At 41.5% G+C, this 18,756-nt stretch overlaps 1 protein-coding gene across 4 annotated transcripts in view; it reads right to left on the bottom strand.

Moving 5' to 3' along the window:
* Window positions 1-18,756, bottom strand: part of LOC147717708 (E3 ubiquitin-protein ligase TRIM39-like) — a 332,681-nt gene that overhangs the window by 77,881 nt on the left and 236,044 nt on the right. For 2 of the 4 annotated variants that reach the window (XM_086920552.1, XM_086920551.1), the window contains 2 exons: window positions 15,784-15,804; window positions 15,663-15,689 (listed from right to left, as the gene is read on the bottom strand). In XM_086920552.1, coding sequence (XP_086776678.1) covers window positions 15,663-15,689; window positions 15,784-15,804 — 48 coding nt within the window. The remainder of the gene's footprint in view (window positions 1-15,662; window positions 15,690-15,783; window positions 15,805-18,756) is intronic. The other 2 variants (XM_086920554.1, XM_086920553.1) reach the window with 1 other exon arrangement.

Here is an 18,756-nt window from a genome sequence, read left to right as displayed (position 1 = left end):
TTGTGAACCGGTCAAAAATAGTCGCTAGGGCCGAGTGGTTCTCCTCTAGGTCCCAAAAATACAATAGGATGTCATCTGTGTAAATTGATATCAGATTGTGTGTTCCTCTGATGGAGATGCCCATCTCAGCCATCCTGGTCCGAAGGGCGATCGCCAGGGGCTCAAGGGTCAGGACAAACAACAGGGGCGACAGCGGGCAACCCTGTCGGGTGCCTTGGTAAATGTCATAACTAGAGGAGATGTGTCGGCCCGTGCGTGCTCTAGCCGTTGGGTGCGTGTACAACAGATGGATCCATCGTATCAGGGAGTCGGGGAGGCCAAAGCGTCTCAAGGCCTCAAACATAAATGTCCAGGACAATTAATCAAAGGCTTGTCAGAGATCTAGTGCGACACAGCCAGCCTGAGGGAGAGTCGGTGGCGTAGCAGCCATAAGGGCGTGGAGCCTCCTCGTGTTTTGGGACGTGCTCCTCCCCGGCAGGAATCCGCATTGATCCAGATGTATTTGGGCCGGGAGATGGGCCTGTATTCGTAGAGCTATGGCTTTACTGAGTATTTTATACTCCATAGAGAGCATTGAGAGGGGTCTGTAATTGGTGAGGTCAAGGGTGTCCGTACCGGGTTTTGGGATTGAAATAACTGAGGCTTGCATCGTCGAGCTAGGCAGGTGACCAGATTCATAGGATGCCTTATAGATGTTCTCCAAGATGGGTACTAGGGTCGTAGAATAAGTCTGATAAAACTCTACCGATAGTCAGTCCTGGTCAGGAGTCTTACTTCGGTTAAGAGATCGGATGGCCACTTTGATTTCCTGCTGCGTGATGGGTCCATCTTAATTGGATGTAAAACAAGATGCTGCTATCGAAATATTTAATAATGGTTATCTCTCTTTCGTATATTTTAGTGATATTTGCACTCTATCATCGATCTTCTACTGTTAGCACCTTAATCCCTACGTACTAGCACTTTACTGATGCATTCATGAATTAATTGTCCTAGTGGATATATGCAGTAATTTCTTATATGTTGTTGATATTCCTTGATCCCACTCTTTGCACTTTATCTTCATCGCACTAGCACTTTATGGATGTATTCAGGAATCAACTGTTTTAATGTATATAAGATGTATTATGCAATTGTGTTGTCTTTTTCTTTTTGTTGTCGTTTTTCTTTCTGTTGGTAATCCACTCGATAAAAAAAAGAAAAAAACATTCTTATCACACCAAGGGTACAGCAAACATCTTCCTCATTCACAGGGCAGATTAGACAACCTTCTCACATTCAGGGTACCTCAAACATTCTCCTCACACACAGGCCAAGTCAAACATCCTCCTCACACACAGGTGGAATGAGAGGGAGTTGGCTCAGGGTTGGTATTGAATCTCATTCTAAAACATACATTCTAGAGCTCACTTGTGGCAACTGTCCAAGCGTTTAAAATAGATTTATTTGTATCTCAATGTTCTGTTGTTTTTGCTTTTAATTAATTATCTGTATTGTCCATTGACTAAATGGCTTCAGGATTGAAGTGCATTAGCAGAGTTGTACTGAGACCAAAACCTGATGCACTGCAGGACGGAGAGAAAGTAAAAGTTAGTTTAGCTAGGGTTTTAACAAAATTGTTAAGAGTTTGTACTGCTCAGGATCAGGACTGACAAGCTGCTAAATATAATTTGAATTTCTATAGCCACAAAATGTTTTTTTTTAAATTTAATTTAATTAATTAATTTATTTTTTATCCTCATTTGCGTGCGTAGCTCCAATCTATCAAAACCAAAAGACCGCCACAGAGCAAAAAGGCGAATGGTCATGTTCTGTGCTGTCTCAGCTTATAGCTGGTGGGAGAATTCATACGGGAGGGAGGTAGACCATTTCCCATCAGCACCATACACATAGGCCAGACATGATCTTGCTTAGGGCTGTGCATAACACCAAAACTGTTAGTCATGGTGGCAAGGATAAGCAATGCACACATTAATCATAGGACCTGGGGAAAAAAAAAAAAAAACAGGTTTGTACCTGCTATCCTAGCATAGCCCAAAAAGCTCTCCTAATGGGATTTCCTGCTCTGGCGAGATCGAGTTTGGAGATTTGAAGAAGTGACGCTCGCCATTCATTCACTGTAGGTGGTTGAGCATCTTTCCAATGTCTACATATCTCCCTACGTGCCGCTAGAATGGAATAGAATAACAGATTGGTTGCGGCGTTGCGGGTTTTACTTTTAAGACCAAAGATAACAAGAGGGAGGTCTATAGAGATATGTTCACCCAAAGACTGCGATAGCTTAATCTTGATGGCTTCCCAATAAGCGGATAGGTTTGGACATTCATAAAACATATGAATGTCTGATGCTGCGATTAACCCGCATCTTGGGCATAGGACTGGGCCTGTTAGAGAAAACTTAGTCAGCCTTTGGGGGGAATAGTATGCCCTATGTATAGTAAAGAGGTGGTTCCTTCGAAGCCACGCAGGTTTAACTAGGTCCCAGAGCGTCGAGCAAGAAGCAGTCCAGAGCTCTTCCACATCTAAGCCTTGCATTAGTTCAGCCCATAGTGATGTGGGTAGATGAAAGTTGGTATCTATTTCATCGATTATTTTATTGTACCAACATGAAATTTCTTTCTTTGCCACTGGGCTGTCTAAGAGGCAAGTTACCAAATCACTATGACCACCTATAGGGAGTTTACTAATTCGTTCTGGCTGCTCTTTATATGACTGTGTCCAGCTGGAGATCTGAATATATTTAAATCTCGACAGACTAGGGCCTACTTTATTAATTAAATAGTCCCATGGAAGTAATGACCCATCCATAAACAAGTCATCCCAACTATTGATGCCAGCTTCTTTTAGCGGGTTAGTAAGGGCATCTATTGTCCATAAGGGGGGGGCGGGCAAGTTCCATATAGGAGCCCTCCCAGAATAGTAGCCAACCTTTGTCGCTTGCCTCACTTTATACCAAGTAGATGCAATCCCTTGTAAGATTTTCAATTTAATTTTCTTAAAGAATTTTGGGTCGCCAAATTTAAACATAAAACCAAATTGGTCTACTTTTTCACAATCCAATAATGTGGAAAAAAGAAGGCCCAGCCCTGTTGATGTAGGGGTTTTAAGCAGCATGCGCGTGTGCGAAAGCTGAAACGCCCAAGCGTATATTTGAAGGTCTGGACCGGCGAGCCCTCCCTTCTCCCTGCGTCGCCTGATTTTTTTCCACGAAATTCTCGGGCTCTTACTACTCCAGATAAAGCTGGTAATCACGCTCTGTAACTTAGAGATTAGTTTAGAATCAAAACAAAGTGGAATTGAGTTAAACAAAAAAGAAACTTTCGGTAGGATACTCATCTTCACCAGATTGACCTTACCCAAAACAGTAAGCGGAAGATGAGACCAGTCTCTCATAAGTTTCCGACACTCTGCAGCTACTTTGGTGAAGTTTAGAGAAGCAATCGAGTTGATGTCTTTAACTATGTTTACCCCAGATAACGAATTTGGGTTTTGGATGTCCCGTTATTATCAGTTATATTAATATTCCAGGACATTAACTCTGTCTTTAAAGCATTAATTTCATACCCTGACACTTTGCCGAATTTGAGGGCCTGTTCAATTATCTCTGGGTATGCTTCCTCATAACTCGTAGTAAAAATCATAATATCGTCCGCATAAAGTGCCACCTTTTTATCCCAGCCACCAAAAATAAAAGGTTTAATGAGTATACTGTCTCTTAAGGTTTGAGCGAAAGGTTCAATGTACACATCAAAGAGGAGGGGGGACAGGGGACAACCCTGTCTAGTTCCTCTCGTAACCCTCAAGGGCTCCGTCAAACCTCCATTTATCAATAGTGAGGCAGATGGGCACCGATATAACAAATTTATCGTTCTCCGAAATCTGTCCCCTACGTTGAACCTCCTCAAGGCCTCCGACAAGTATAGCCAATTCACCCTGTCGAAGGCCTTGGTAGCATCCAACGTGAGGACAACCAAAGGGATAGCCTCTTTTATAGCAATATCTATAGAGCCTAGTAATTCATAAGTGAGCTCACTAAGCTGTCTCCCCTTTATAAACCCTTTTTGGTTTGGAGCTATAATATGAGGCGATACCCGGCCCAGCCGATTGGCTAATATAGTGGCAAAGATTTTATAGTCGGCGTTTAGTATAGAAATAGGCCGATATGAGCCGCAATCTGAGGAGGGTTTGCCAGGCTTCAAGATAAGGATTATGGAGGCATTATCCCATGATTCGGGCGGCAATTCACCGTCTCTTAAAGAATTTGATTAAAAAGGGTAACTAGGAATGGAGAGACCTCTGTGATAAGTTTTTTGTATATTTCACATGGCAAACCATCAGTGCCTGCAGCCTTACCACATTTTGCTTTCCTTATAGCCTCTTCTACCTCAGTGATGGTTATTTCCTCATCCAAGGAACAGCTCTGTTCTGATGTTAAAGATGGTAGATAGATACCTTCCATCCAGCTCATGATGTCATTCTGAGTAACGTTCAGATCGACATAAACAAAAAGATTCTATCAAAAAACTGGGGTGCAAGTGTTTGGTTTTTGTTTTTTTATATATATATTAAAAAAAATTTTTGGGAAGGGGTGGAATAAGGCTATTCCTCAGATTGGTGAGATGAAGGCACTATGTGCTTTTAAAATACCCCTCACACACTAAGAATCCCATAGTGTCATGCTTCATCATGGAGGTCTTCCCGTCCCTCTACGGGGCGGGGCGTGCTGCGACCTACGGGCTACGCGGGAGCACTATTTTTTGTGATTAAAGACTATGTGTTAGTGCATTGTGAATAGGATTTGTGAAGTGTAGGGACCTTGTGATGTGAAAATGAAAAATTAAAAATTCCCTGGCTAGTGGAAAAAATAATTTTATTCGCTTCCCTGGATGGGAATGTTAAAAAGGGGTTTGTGAGGTAAGGCTGTTGGCACCGGGTAAACATTTTTCACAGACAGTCCCCTACTGTCTGCTCATCAGGACCTCTGATGGTCCCTACTATAGGATACTCAGTTCTAGCGTTTGCCTAGAGTCCTACAAATTGGTAGCAAAAATAAGCTATCAACTTGTGCTTCGGGGCATGAGTTGGCCCAGGGTGAAGCAGAAAAATATTTTCAAAATGTTTTTCAAAAATATTTTCAAAAAAGACACAATGGTCTCTGTAAAGAAAAAGAGAAAAATAAAGATAAAAGTAAAACATACAGTTGATGTGTACGTTTTTTTGCACTTAGTTATCAGTTATTCACCCATTTTTCTTTTTCTGATATACATTCATACATATATGTCCATGCTATATTGGCCATACCTTTGGACATTAGTCATGTTTTTGCCCAAGGTAATTTGCTCCATTTCGTTGAGCCTGTTCATTTTATGCAAACACACATTTAATCTTAACAAAAACACACACATGTAACTCTCACATACAGGCGGACACCCTTGCGCAAATCTCCATGTTGAGCGTTTGTTTTTTGCAATCGGTTTACTCGTTGTACGAGTTTTGAGTGCAAGCATTAGTAATAGATAGATTCTAGGAGACAGGATATATACATATATACAAGACGTGCCCCTTCGTGTCTTGGTAATTCTTTGTTGTTGGGCACTTGTTATTGCACTTGGTTTACTCGTCATCTGAGTTGTGAGTACAAACTGAGTTCTTACAAAACTAAAGATGAGCGTAAGTATATTAGTATGTACATACTTTTTTTGTACTGATTTCTTGCCTCATGAGCCGACATACGAGGGTTCTCAGACGCGGTTAACTGAAAAAGTAAATAGATAAAAGCCGCGCCCTTTCGTTAGGTTGCATCGTTTTTCGAGAGCCGATTTTTACCTTGTGTTCTTTGTTCCGCTTTGATCGGCTGCCTCTTACTTACTTTACCGCCAGTGTCTGATGCTTCATTCCTGCCCCCGTGTCGGTCCGAAGTTTCACCAGCTCTGGATTGTTGACATTCTTTTATGAATGCCGTTTGTCTCTTGTCAGCGTTTCCTATCTGGGTGTGGAAGCTAGACTGCTAACCCAAGATGGCCACCCATTTTTGGAACAAGTAGTGATACAAAAGAAAGCAGTATTTCTTCTATGTTTCTTTTTTCTGAAATATAATATTTTAAATTATTAAATCTTACATATTAACATATCTGAGGTATATTGGGGATATTTAGAAGTGTTTAGAGAAATTTAGAGAAATTTAGAAAAAGATTGGTTCAAGGAGGCTGTGTATCTAGTAATTAGGCTCAGATTTGTATTCAGGGCTGGGCCGCATCGTTTTTTAACTATCCCTACCAGGTCCTATCCTTTTTAGTGTAGGATGTTGGTTTTGGTATTTTGCTGGATAGTGAGGTTGATTCAGAAAAGGGGGTGGTGATGAACAGAGTGTCTGAATTAAGCAGACCACTCTTACCCAGTCCAAAGATCAGGGCTTGATCCATCACGTTTTTTAGCTCACTGCACCATCCCAGCTCAGAACTTGGCTATATGCAAATTAGTCTGACCCTGGCCCAGTGCATCATGGGAACAGGGCAGACCAAACTACCAAGCCAATTCTTATACTGGGAAGGAAACAAGCTACCGGGGACCGGTTTCTGGCATTTCAGCCGTCTTCGGCCCGGCTTGCTTGAATCCTGATGGTGCACTGAGCTAGGGACTCACATCTGAGTATACCCTTCCACACTTATGGTGGACAAAAATGATTCAGAAAAGGGGGTGGTGATGAACAGAGTGTCTGAATTAAGCAGACCACTCTTACCCAGTCCAAAGATCAGGGCTTGATCCATCACCGTTTTTTAGCTCACTAGATAGTGAGGTTGGACTCTGAGTAGCCGCCTTATTATGATTTGGGGACAGTTTTTCAAGCGGCTGAAAGTACATAGTTACAGTCGGCCCCATGGAATGTTATCGTTTAAACCGTTTTTATTTGATTTCATTCTGAAGACCTTTGTTCTTTTTCAAGGAGTTGTTCCTCCCTTGCCACCAACTCAATTATTGGCTGGCAATAACAACACAAGGAGTGCAAACTTTGTACAAGGCCACCACCCCTGTGGAAATTGTAAGGTTTGCTGCCTGACTAAGAAAAGCACCACGATCACCTTCAACGATGGAACCCAATGGGAGCAGAGAAACTTCAGTAATTGCAATAGCTCAAATGCCGTATATCTGATAAAATGTCCATGCAACTTGGAATACGTTGGTATGACCAGCCGAGCCATCAAGATAAGAATAGGCGAGCACAAAAGCACTGTGAAATGTAAAAAATCCAGCACAAAACTGACAAATCACTTCTTAGAAATGGGTCATAAAGCGGAAGAAATGCGTTGGACAATAATTGAGTTGGTGGCAAGGGAGGAACAACTCCTTGAAAAAGAACAAAGGTGGGTCTTCAGAATCAAATCAAATAAAAACGGTTTAAACAATGACATTCCATGGGGCCGACTGTAACTATGTACTTTCAGCCGCTTGAAAAACTGTCCCCAAATCATAATAAGGCGGCTACTCAGAGTCCAACCTCACTATCCAGCAAAATACCAAAACCAACATCCTACACTAAAAAGGATAGGACCTGGTAGGGATAGTTAAAAAACGATGCGGCCCAGCCCTGAATACAAATCTGAGCCTAATTACTAGATACACAGCCTCCTTGAACCAATCTTTTTCTAAATGTCTCTAAATTTCTCTAAACACTTCTAAATATCCCCAATATACCTCAGATATGTTAATATGTAAGATTTAATAATTTAAAATATTATATTTCTGAAAAAAGAAACATAGAAGAAATACTGCTTTCTTTTGTATCACTACTTGTTCCAAAAATGGGCGGCCATCTTGGGTTAGCAGTCTAGCTTCCACACCCAGATAGGAAACGCTGACAAGAGACAAACGGCATTCATAAAAGAATGTCAACAATCCAGAGCTGGTGAAACTTTGGACCGACACGGGGGCAGGAATGAAGCATCAGACACTGGCGGTAAAGTAAGTAAGAGGCAGCCGATCAAAGCGGAACAAAGAACACAAGGTAAAAATCGGCTCTCGAAAAACTATGCAACCTAACGAAAGGGCGCAGCTTTTATCTATTTACTTTTTCAGTTAACCGCGTCTGAGAACCCTCGTATGTCGGCTCATGAGGCAAGAAATCAGTACAAAAAAAGTATGTACATACTAATATACTTACGCTCATCTTTAGTTTTGTAAGAACTCAGTTTGTACTCACAACTCAGATGACGAGTAAACCGAGTGCAATAACAAGTGCCCAACAACAAAGAATTACCAAGACACGAAGGGGCACGTCTTGTATATATGTATATATCCTGTCTCCTAGAATCTATCTATCTACTAAGGCTTGCACTCGAAACTCGTACAACGAGTAAACCGATTGCAAAAAACAAACGCTCAACATGGAGATTTGCGCAAGGGTGTCCGCCTGTATGTGAGAGTTACATGTGTGTGTTTTTGTTAAGATTAAATGTGTGTTTGCATAAAATGAACAGGCTCAACGAAATGGAGCAAATTACCTTGGGCAAAAACATGACTAATGTCCAAAGGTATGGCCAATATAGCATGGACATATATGTATGAATGTATATCAGAAAAAGAAAAATGGGTGAATAACTGATAACTAAGTGCAAAAAAATGTACACATCAACTGTATGTTTTACTTTTATCTTTATTTTTCTCTTTTTCTTTACAGAGACCATTGTGTCTTTTTTGACAATATTTTTGAAAAACATTTTGAAAATATTTTTCTGCTTCACCCTGGGCCAACTCATGCCCCGAAGCACAAGTTGATAGCTTATTTTTGCTACCAATTTGTAGGACTCTAGGCAAACGCTAGAACTGAGTATCCTATAGTAGGGACCATCAGAGATCCTGATGAGCAGACAGTGGGGGACTGTCTGTGAAACATGTCGACCCGGTAGGTGCCAACAGCCTTACCTCACAAACCCCTTTTTAACATTCCCAGCCAGGGAAGCGAATAAAATGATTTTTTCCACTAGCCAGGGAATTTTTAATTTTTCATTTTCACATCACAAGGTCCCTACACTTCACAAATCCTATTCACAATGCACTAACACATAGTCTTTAATCACAAAAAATAGTGCTCCCGCGTAGCCCGTAGGTCGTAGCACGCCCTGCCCCGTAGAGGGACGGGAAGACCCCCATGATGAAGCATGACACTATGGGATTCTTAGTGTGTGAGGGGTATTTTAAAAGCACATAGTGCCTTCATCTCACCAATCTGAGGAAGAGCCTTATTCCACCCCTTCCAAAACATTTTTTTTTAATATATATATAAAAAAACAAAAACCAAACACTTGCACCCCAGTTTTTTGATAGAATCTTTTTGTTTATGTGGATCTACAAGGAGGGTGATTCTATCAATTCCTCTACACTTCCTCTATTGTTTTGTAACTTTCAGATCGTCCTGATATATGGATTGAAAACAATTTCTGAAAGCTACTCTGATCTCCTCGTCCCTGGAAAAGGTGCCCCCGCGGATGTTACAGAGAAGATATTGTTTCGGACCCGGTCAGATTTTGTTTTCCAGGCAAGCAATTTCCCTGCCCCCTCCCCATATTGGAAATGCGAAAGTTTGCTTGCCTCCCATCTCTGCAAGACACGTTTCTCTAGAATTGCCGATAGTGTGTACTTTAACCTTTCCAACTCTGCGTGTTTTTCGGCAAGGTTGTGATTGTCTATTAAATCAATGTTGTCAATATCAGACTGAACTGCCAAAATATTATTTTCAATGGAGGTTACTTCCTCTGAATACTGTCTTCTTCTATAGGCTACTTTATTTTTGATAAGGCCTCTTAATGTACACTTAAATGCATCCCATATAGTTCCTATTGAGGCAGTACCCTTATTAGTGTTAAAAAAATGACGTGTTTCTAACAGTAAAAATTCAGTATCTTCTATGGATGAGAGTAGAGACCTGTCAAAGGACCACATTCTTGTAAGAGGTGCCGTAGCCAATTTTAATTCTAACTCAATTGCAGAGTGGTCAGAGAGATGCATTGGAGTGTAGTGTATTGAGGTAATGTCATCAGCCAGAGCTCTACTAGTAAGAATAAAATCAATTCTAGATTTATGCCTATACTTCGAATTCCTGAATGAGAAGTCTTGCTTTTGACCCTCTCTAAACCGCCAGATGTCAATATAATCATATTGGTTCATTAAACCTAAAAGACAGTTTCTGGATTTAGAGTTAATTTTCTGTCTACTGTTAGGTGATTTGTCGAGGAGTGGATTCAGAGTGATATTGAAATCTCCAGCGATAATCACCAGGTCTGGGAAACTTAACAAGTGGTTGAATAGGGTTTTCAGTGCTGAGGGATCGTCAATATTTGGACCATAATATCCCACCAATGTTAACTTGATTTGTCCTAACTCTACTTCTACGATGGCCCATCTCCCTCCAGAATCGACCTTCTGTTGTTTAATCTTAAACCTTACGGATTTCTTGAAGAGAATCGAGACCCCCCGTGTATTAGAACCTTGTGTTGTTGAAATTGAAGATTCTATCCATCTATTCCTTTGAACCAACTCAAGTATTTCACTATGAATTAAGTGTGTCTCCTGGAGGATAATGATCCCCGCATCGGTATCTCGTAAATATTGCATGATTCTATTAGCACGAGGCTTGGTGCGGAGACCATTAACATTCCAGGATAATAGTTTGAGTTTACTGATTGTGTTGTGAGTTTAGGTTATTCGGTGGGACTGACAAAAAGATTGGTAAACTATGTGACAATTTATACGAATTCATGCTATTTGGCTTAAGATGAGTAAAGAACATTGTATTCAAAAACTTATTTAAATAAAAAGATTGGAGCTCATTCTTAGAGATGTGTTTGTGCCCCAACCCCCCCCCCGTGCCCTTCCCACCCCCCCTCCCTACCCCGGGAAAACCCTGTACTTACCAACCGGAAAGTTTTCCGGAAGTAAGTGCCCCTAGCTCTTCCCCATCTCGACCCTGTGTGCCTCTTCTACTAATATTATGACTCGCCTTTAGATTTTGTGCTTATCTTATTATTATGATTTTTTCCCCTTTTCCCTTTATTTTTTTATTTATTTATTTTATTTTATTTTTTTTCCCTTCTCTTCCTTTTTTTTTTCTTTTACTACCCCCTTTTTTCTTTTTTCTCTTTTTCTTTGTCCTTCCCCTTTTTCTCGCCCATTCTCTCTCTTTTTTTTTTTTTCCACACACGGTGATTTCATGCCTTCATTACTCATGCTATATTTTATCCAATAACGATTTGTGAGGATTAGATAATTTTAGGCATTCGGGGATTAAGAGTTGGTGGCGTTCTTATTAGCTGTTTCAACTCATCTCAGTTCTACTCCCTCTGTTTCCTGCTACCAAAGGATAGTAGGAGATCATCTGCAGCCTGCACTGATCTAATGTTGTACATTTTGTTGTCTAGCATAATGATATGCATAGAGATGCAGGGAAACCCATCTGAACTGTAGCGCCACATTTACGAAAAGCGTCCATCCTCTGGCCCAGCTCCCACTGTTTATCTAAAGTAAATCGGGAGAGATCCGAGCGAATCTGAAAGTTAAAGCCTTTGAATGTTTGTGATTTTAGCTTGAGTGCTTGATTTAAGATATGCTCCTTCAAGGAGTAGGTATGAAAGTTTACAAGAATTTTCCTGGGTTTAGTCCGCTGTGGGTTGCGTCTAAAAGGATCCCTATGTATACATTGAATGTCCGTTGCTAGCTCCTCAATAGAATTGGAAAGATTTAAAGTTTCCTTTAGTAAAGTGATTATGTAACTCTTGATATCCGTGCCTTCGCTTCCTTCAGGAACATTCAAGATGCGTATATTACTACGCCTTGCATTGTTTTGTAAGAGCTCCATTCTCTCCGAGAGGGCTAGATCTTCTTTTTTTAATCTTGTGATGTCTTCCGTAGTGCCCTCGGCCCTCATCGATATTTGACCCACAGTTTCCTCCAATGCTTGTGTTCTCAGCGTCAAGGTGCCTATTCTCTCATCAAGAGACTCGCAGAAACTTCTTATCTCCCTCTGATTGGAGGCAGATTCAGCAAATCCTTGCTTAATCTCCGCGGATAGCGCAGCAAACATTAATTGTATAGAAGCTACAGAGATAGTTTCTGTGCATGACCCGACTGCGTCGCTTAATTCTTGGGATGTCATCAAAGGGGGTTCGGAAAATATTCCCGCCTCAAAATTATCTTCCATGTTGACTGTGGCTACATCTGCTGGTGCAGAGGGTGATACCGTTTCATCCACTGCCCCGGGGGCATCAGAATTTAGCGTAGCTAGATCTGCCGTTTTTTTAGGCATTGGACTCTCTACTTCAGCCTCTTTAGATGGCCTCTCTGCCATCTGTGGTATATGAGAGGAGTCAGTACTAGTCTTTTGAAGCTGATTGTCTAAAAAATTAGCTGAGGCGGACTTTGAGGCCTCAGTCACCAGGGACAGGACCTGCCCATTGATTGGCATGATTTCTGAACCTGTTTCGAAGTCTGTAATGTTGTTGCTAGTTTGGAGATGTTCTTTCCCAATATTCAAGATTTGGGGAACTACTTTGAAATATGAGCGTAGAGATGGAGTGATTTTAGGTATGGGAGCTGTAGGGGGTTTCGCTTTACAGCGTTTCCTGCCCCTTTTTGCTTTAACCTCAGTTGAAAGGTAAGAGGATGTTTCCTGATCTGAATTTAATTTTGCATTGGTTTGAGGGCTCTTTCTTACCTCAGAAACCCCCCCGCCAGCCTCCTCTTCCGTAACTTGCAGCGCACCTTTAGCTTTCTTTTTACGGGATATACTGGTCCCCACCAAGCCCTTTGCTGCGCTCTTACCTCTTAGCTTCCTAGCAGACTCTGCAGTGGTCATGTGTGCCAAAGTTGAGCTTGTGGATTTCCAATTGTTTCTGATATTTATCTCCTCATTAGTGTGGTTTTTACTTACAGTGTCTGATTCATTAGCTTCACCTTCCTGTGAGGCTTTTGTGAGGAGCAAAGCAAAACCACCGTCTGGCTTTATGGGCTGTAACACGCTAGCTCCAAATGTCGAATTGCTTCTGTGAGAGGTGCCGCTAGTACAGGGTTCCCTGCGGAGACTTCGAAAGTGCCTGGCGCTGCGGAGATCGCAGGCGGCTTGTTCCCAGCGTGAGAGCTCCGGTGTGGGCTTGCCTCGGAAAGGGCGTTCACCTCCACATTCCCCTCCGCTGCAGCTGGTCAATCCCGCGGCTCTGCTACGCCCACTCTCCTGAGCGCCGAGGCTTGCTGAATGTCCGAAGCACATCGAGGTAGGAGGTAAAAGCAACTTGCTTTAAACTGTATCACAGAGCTCCGAGAATAGAGGTGTAAAGTTACGAGAAACCCTGCTCAATTCCGCCGCATAGTCAAACCGAAATGAGCGAGTCAGTAACGCTAATGATCAAGGCATCAGGGACCGAGACGGAGCGGAGCACCGCTGCAGTCAGCCGCCTGCCGCCATGTTTTCCCCCAAATAGCCACAAAATGTTACCACAATAAAGAATATGTGACTGATATGAAATTAGTTTTACTCTGAACCTATTGAGAATATAAATGTTGATTTATCTAAAGTTACAGTAACAACACTTGGTATTTTAAGATTCCAATTCAGGAAGCTAAATGGTAAAGGCGAGAGGTGAGTTTCAAAACTCTTTCCAGATGTAGACATGTAACTGTAAAAGATGACCCACAGTGATTTCAAGGCCACTGACCCACATCCAAGGCCAGAGCTGAAAGAACTAGTCAGGAAGGAGGAATATAAGGCCTGATTTCAGGGGCACCACTACATATTAGGTCGAAGTCGACAGTGAAGCTGTCTGGTTTGCTGAAGACATCTAGGGGACGTTCAAAAAGCTTCACTGGGAATGCATTCTGCCCATTGCTTACCAATGGCTTTGTGGTTTCCCATTTGGTTGCTTTCTATTTGCTGACTTTATTTGTTTTAGGCTATCAAGATTGAGTAGTCCATCCTGTGGAGTAGATCTGTTTAATGTATCCTTCCAAAAGCTTTCTCTCTTTAAATAGGTCTTTAAATTTAGTTCTTATGCTGTTATATTTGCTGAGGTCAAATGTCAGGGTCTGTCTTCCGAGGGAGCTCGGTGTTTACTTTTCGTTCTCGGAGTTCAAAGCGAGAGGATTTTTATGTTACAATACTACTGGGTACACATGTGAGACAAAAGACTGTAGGATGTTATTGTTTCTAGCACACAATAACATTTCAATGTCTGTAAATAAACTTTAAAAATATTTCAGAATATATCATAATTAGTAAAGCACAAAAGCACTTTAAAAAAAAATTGAAGTGCTGAGGAAACATATTGTAATACTCAATACACTTGCTGATGCCATTTCCACACATTATAGTTTTTGTGTTGTATAGTTTTATCAGTAACACTGTATATCTGTGCAAATGTATAAGCCATTTCAATTGAAAATGTGCTGCATGTAATGGCACCTCAACTCTACACCAGTCCACAACACACTATGACACTGTACAGCCTTCTTTGCTACGCCACTTTACACCACTCCACTCTCGCCCACTTTACTCCATTCTATGCTACATCACTCCACGGTCCTCCACTCTACCACACTTCACAACCCCTCTACTTTATGACACAATACTCCACTCCACTGTATGCCACTTCCGGCCTCTCCACAACACTCTAGGTCACTTTACTCCACCCAATGCCACTCCAATCTACAACACTTGGTGCCACGTTACTCAACTCCACGATACAACACTTTACTCCACTCTCTGACACTTTACTTCAATCTGTGCTACCACTCTACACCCCTCCACTGTATGCCACTCTACTCCAATCTATGCCTTTCCACTCCACAACACCCAACTCCTTGACACTCTACCACACTACACTCTACAGCACTACACTGTGATACGCCACTCTATGAACCTCCACTCTATATCAGTCTACTCTACGATGCTCTACTTCACGCCCCTCTACTCTACGACAAAACACTCTACACTATTCTGTGTCACTCCACGAAACTCTTTGCCCCTCCACAGCACTTCACTCTATGCGAATCCATGCCACACCTACTCCACTCTATGACACTCTACCTCACTTCACTCTGAGCCCCTCCACAACACTCTACTCCACTCTACGTCACAACACTATGCCCCTCTACGTCCCTTCATGATATGCAACTTACACTACGCCAAAACACTCTATGCCACTCTACGCCACTACACTTTATGCCTCCCCACTCTATGCCACAAACTTTAGCCATGCTGAACAGTAGCCATGCGAGTGTACAACATGGCTTAAACGCATTAGCAAAGCCAATTGCTCTTGCATAGGCGAGACCTATTGGCTTTGCCAATACTTGTTAGAACTGGTTTGTGGTTAAAGTATGGATTGCATCTGTTGCCAGTCACTGCAATGATATGATGGCTCCTTTCTAAGGGGGCAACACGTTGTGCCCCTATAGCACATTAAATAATACGTTTTATATGAGTTAGGTTACCTTTACGTGACAGTGTGGCTCCAAATCAGCCTATAAACTTACTTTGACCCCAGATGTTTTATATACTCTCCCACAGTCGTATGTGCCTGGTCTGCATTGTCATTGCCCTCCCTTACACTCCCAGCTTCTGGAAGCCTCCATCCAGATTTAAGAGTTTCTGACTGTCAACATGAAAGATTTTTACTCACTTGCCCAAGTTCTAATGTACGTCCATTCTGAAAGTAAGAAGAAAATTGAGTAATTGTTAAGTCAAATCTAACAATGGTATTAGATTAAACAAAACTATTTATTAGTATTTATGAAACTTACCCCGTGCTGTAGGAAAAGTGGCTGTATAAAAAAAGAATTATACATTAGATCTCAAATCATATCAGTCCATTCTTACTTGTTTTCCTATTTATTGAAACAACCCTTCATCCGCCACATAATCTCACCCTTCCCTCCACCAGGTACTCCTCAAGCTATAATTCTATGTACCCCTCATTCCTCCCTCTTATCCACCCCTCACGCACTAGCTTACAGTGAGCATTAGTGATGTATCATATCATTTCCAAAGGAATGGTGAAGCCCGGAAGTTACTGCATTTTCAAATTCTCACAGTACAAGGTGAGGAGTAGTTAATACAAGCATCAGCCAATGCACCCGGGGAGGGGGATTGTCAAGATGCACTCACTTTTTATTTGTAAATAACCATACGAGCAATCGCACTGGGGTGGTTTCTCAATTTTTTCTTGGGGGTTGACTAATCCGATTATACCTTGTTGATTCAGAGTAGATAGACTACTAATTGCATACCTGTGGTTACTAATCAGATTACTTGGTAGACTTTGGTCTCATATTAACAGGTCGGAATCATCACTACAAGATAATACGACATATCTAAAATGGAGACCCCTTGTCTCACTTGAGTCTTTCTCCTGGCCAGCTCACTGCCCGATTTCCAGATAGATTGTCACTTCTATTGTTTTATAATTAAAGCTCTTTTTATCCTTTTCTCTGACACAGAATACTCAACGAATTTTCAAATGTTCCTCACAACATTGAGTAGTGACAAGTGAAAATAAGAATTAAGCCAAAAGCAAGTACCGCTTCAGCTAAGCAGATACATCTATGTATTTATCTGGAAATAGTTATCTAAGTTGTGGTAGCTTTGAAACGTTCAATTTTAGTTTGTTATTATTGTCACATTTTTTGTTCTTTAATGAGGTAATATTTCTAGCATATACATATGCTAAATGATCTTTTCATATATAAAGCTCCTTGTTTTAAGATATTTTGGTTTTCGCTTTTCTTCCGTATTTATCCATACAGAGTATTTTTTCTTATTGGATGTACTCACATTTATGTATTTGTCCTTTGAAAAAGGGTGTTTCTACCACAATTTTTCAACACTTGTACAAAAAAAGGAAAACGATAGGGATTGGAGTTTTAATAAATTGCCCTACATAATGCCATATACAATTGTATTAAGGTTTCAATAAGCACACATTGTGAGCGCTTACCCTATACAAATCCCACAAACACATTAAGGTAGTTGTTGGATTGGGACCTCCATGCAGGGTCAGCCCCAAACCTTTTGCCTTCACCCCTCATGTTTTCTGAACCCATTTTTGTTGGCTTTTAGGACTTTACCAGTGCTATCCAGTGCATAAATGCTTGTGCTCTCTCCTTTAAAGTTGGTAACACTGGCTTTCACCCAATTGGCTCATTTAATTTACTTACAAGTCCCTAGCAAAGGGGTACTCACTGTACTCCAAGGCTGTACATTAAATACTCTTAGTGTGCTTTCAGCACTTGTTGTGCCACCCTCAATATAATGGGGAATGCTTGTGATTGAGCGCGACTATGAATAGAAGAAACGTAGCGATGTGGGTCAAATGTCTTTGTGGAAAAAGAGAGGACCTGGAACATTTTATGCTGCTCTGAAAAGTTTATGATCAGGCCACGCCAAATAAGATAATTAAGGTCTTATGTAGAGAGTAGCTTGACAATACAGCATACTCTTTTTGCTAAGTGATCTCATGGGCTATGTAACAAAAGCAACTGGCCAGTATTCAATACTAAGCTGGGATATTCGTGAAAAACACTAGGTTGTCTAACTAGTCGGCTTAGTGTTAAGGCAAGCTCACCAGCTTAAATGCCTTGTAGCCCGACGACTTTTTAACATGGTTTTATTCTCTTAAGTATTTTATCGATATGGAATGGTATAACATGTTTTTACCATACAGCATTTTTTTGGGGTAGCTATTGAACTCTAAAGTGTGATGTATATATTTGCATGTGTGGAAGGCAACCATGTTTTGTACTGTGGGCGGAAAGCAATGTAATTAATTCTTGGTGCCACCCACTTAAGTAGACCTTTAAAACATGTCTCAGTTGAAACATTTCGACCAGGTCAATAAACCTTTGCTAGGTCTTCCTTTTTATTACCTAAAAGTCAATCCTAGGGTAGGCTCTAAACAGTCCATGGGCATGGTGCATTGTATTTAAAAGGTTGGACATGCTCTTTTAAATTTAATAAGTCCTGGTAGTGAAAAGCATTTAAATGTGTTACATTATTACACTTAATAAGTCCTAACCTTTGATTGGGAACAGGTAGGAAAGTCAAGTTTGGTTTCTAATGAATTGTAATTTAAAACACTCTCTAATGGTACAGTTGGATTTTAAGTCACAATTCTGAATGACTGGACCTGCTCCATTCATCTCAGGCTCCCTGATGTGACTTCAAGAGTCAGCTGACTGACCTCCTGTTTAGAGCTACTGGGACATAACAAGCTTCAGAGGCCTCCCTGCAAATGCCTGCGAATGAAAAGCTGACCTGCTGTACTGGACCTGCTGACCTCTGCAAGAGCGAGACACTGATCACCAAGAGGTGCCTCCAGGTCCTGAGGCCTTGTGAACTTGACTCTTCACACTACACAGATCGCCATCGCCGACCGGTAACACAAGATTAGCACTTTTCATTACAGCACCGAAAGTCCGAGGTGACCGCCACTCAAAGCTCCAAACAGCACCCGTCCTCGACTCCTGACAGGATGCTCTTGCTACAGTGACATCCATTCACGATGCTTTCCCTGCTCCTCGAGGCCACCGCAACCGTGGACTGGAATCTTCGCATCGGACATTGAGGAGATAACTTTTTCAGCTGGACTAACATGGACCCAATATCTGTCACGCACTCCATTGCGGATGGCCTCAGCTTGTGACTTTTCCATGGTCTCGCATTACCAGATTACCGCTAGTGGTGCTTTGTGCTTTTAAACGCTACTTACCTAAATATTT

Source organism: Lissotriton vulgaris, chromosome 5, assembly GCF_964263255.1.
Source record: "Lissotriton vulgaris chromosome 5, aLisVul1.2, whole genome shotgun sequence".
NCBI classification, from domain to species: domain Eukaryota; kingdom Metazoa; phylum Chordata; class Amphibia; order Caudata; family Salamandridae; genus Lissotriton; species Lissotriton vulgaris.
The sequence above is the reverse complement of the archived record's forward strand: the minus strand, read 5'-3'. Positions and strand labels throughout refer to the sequence as shown.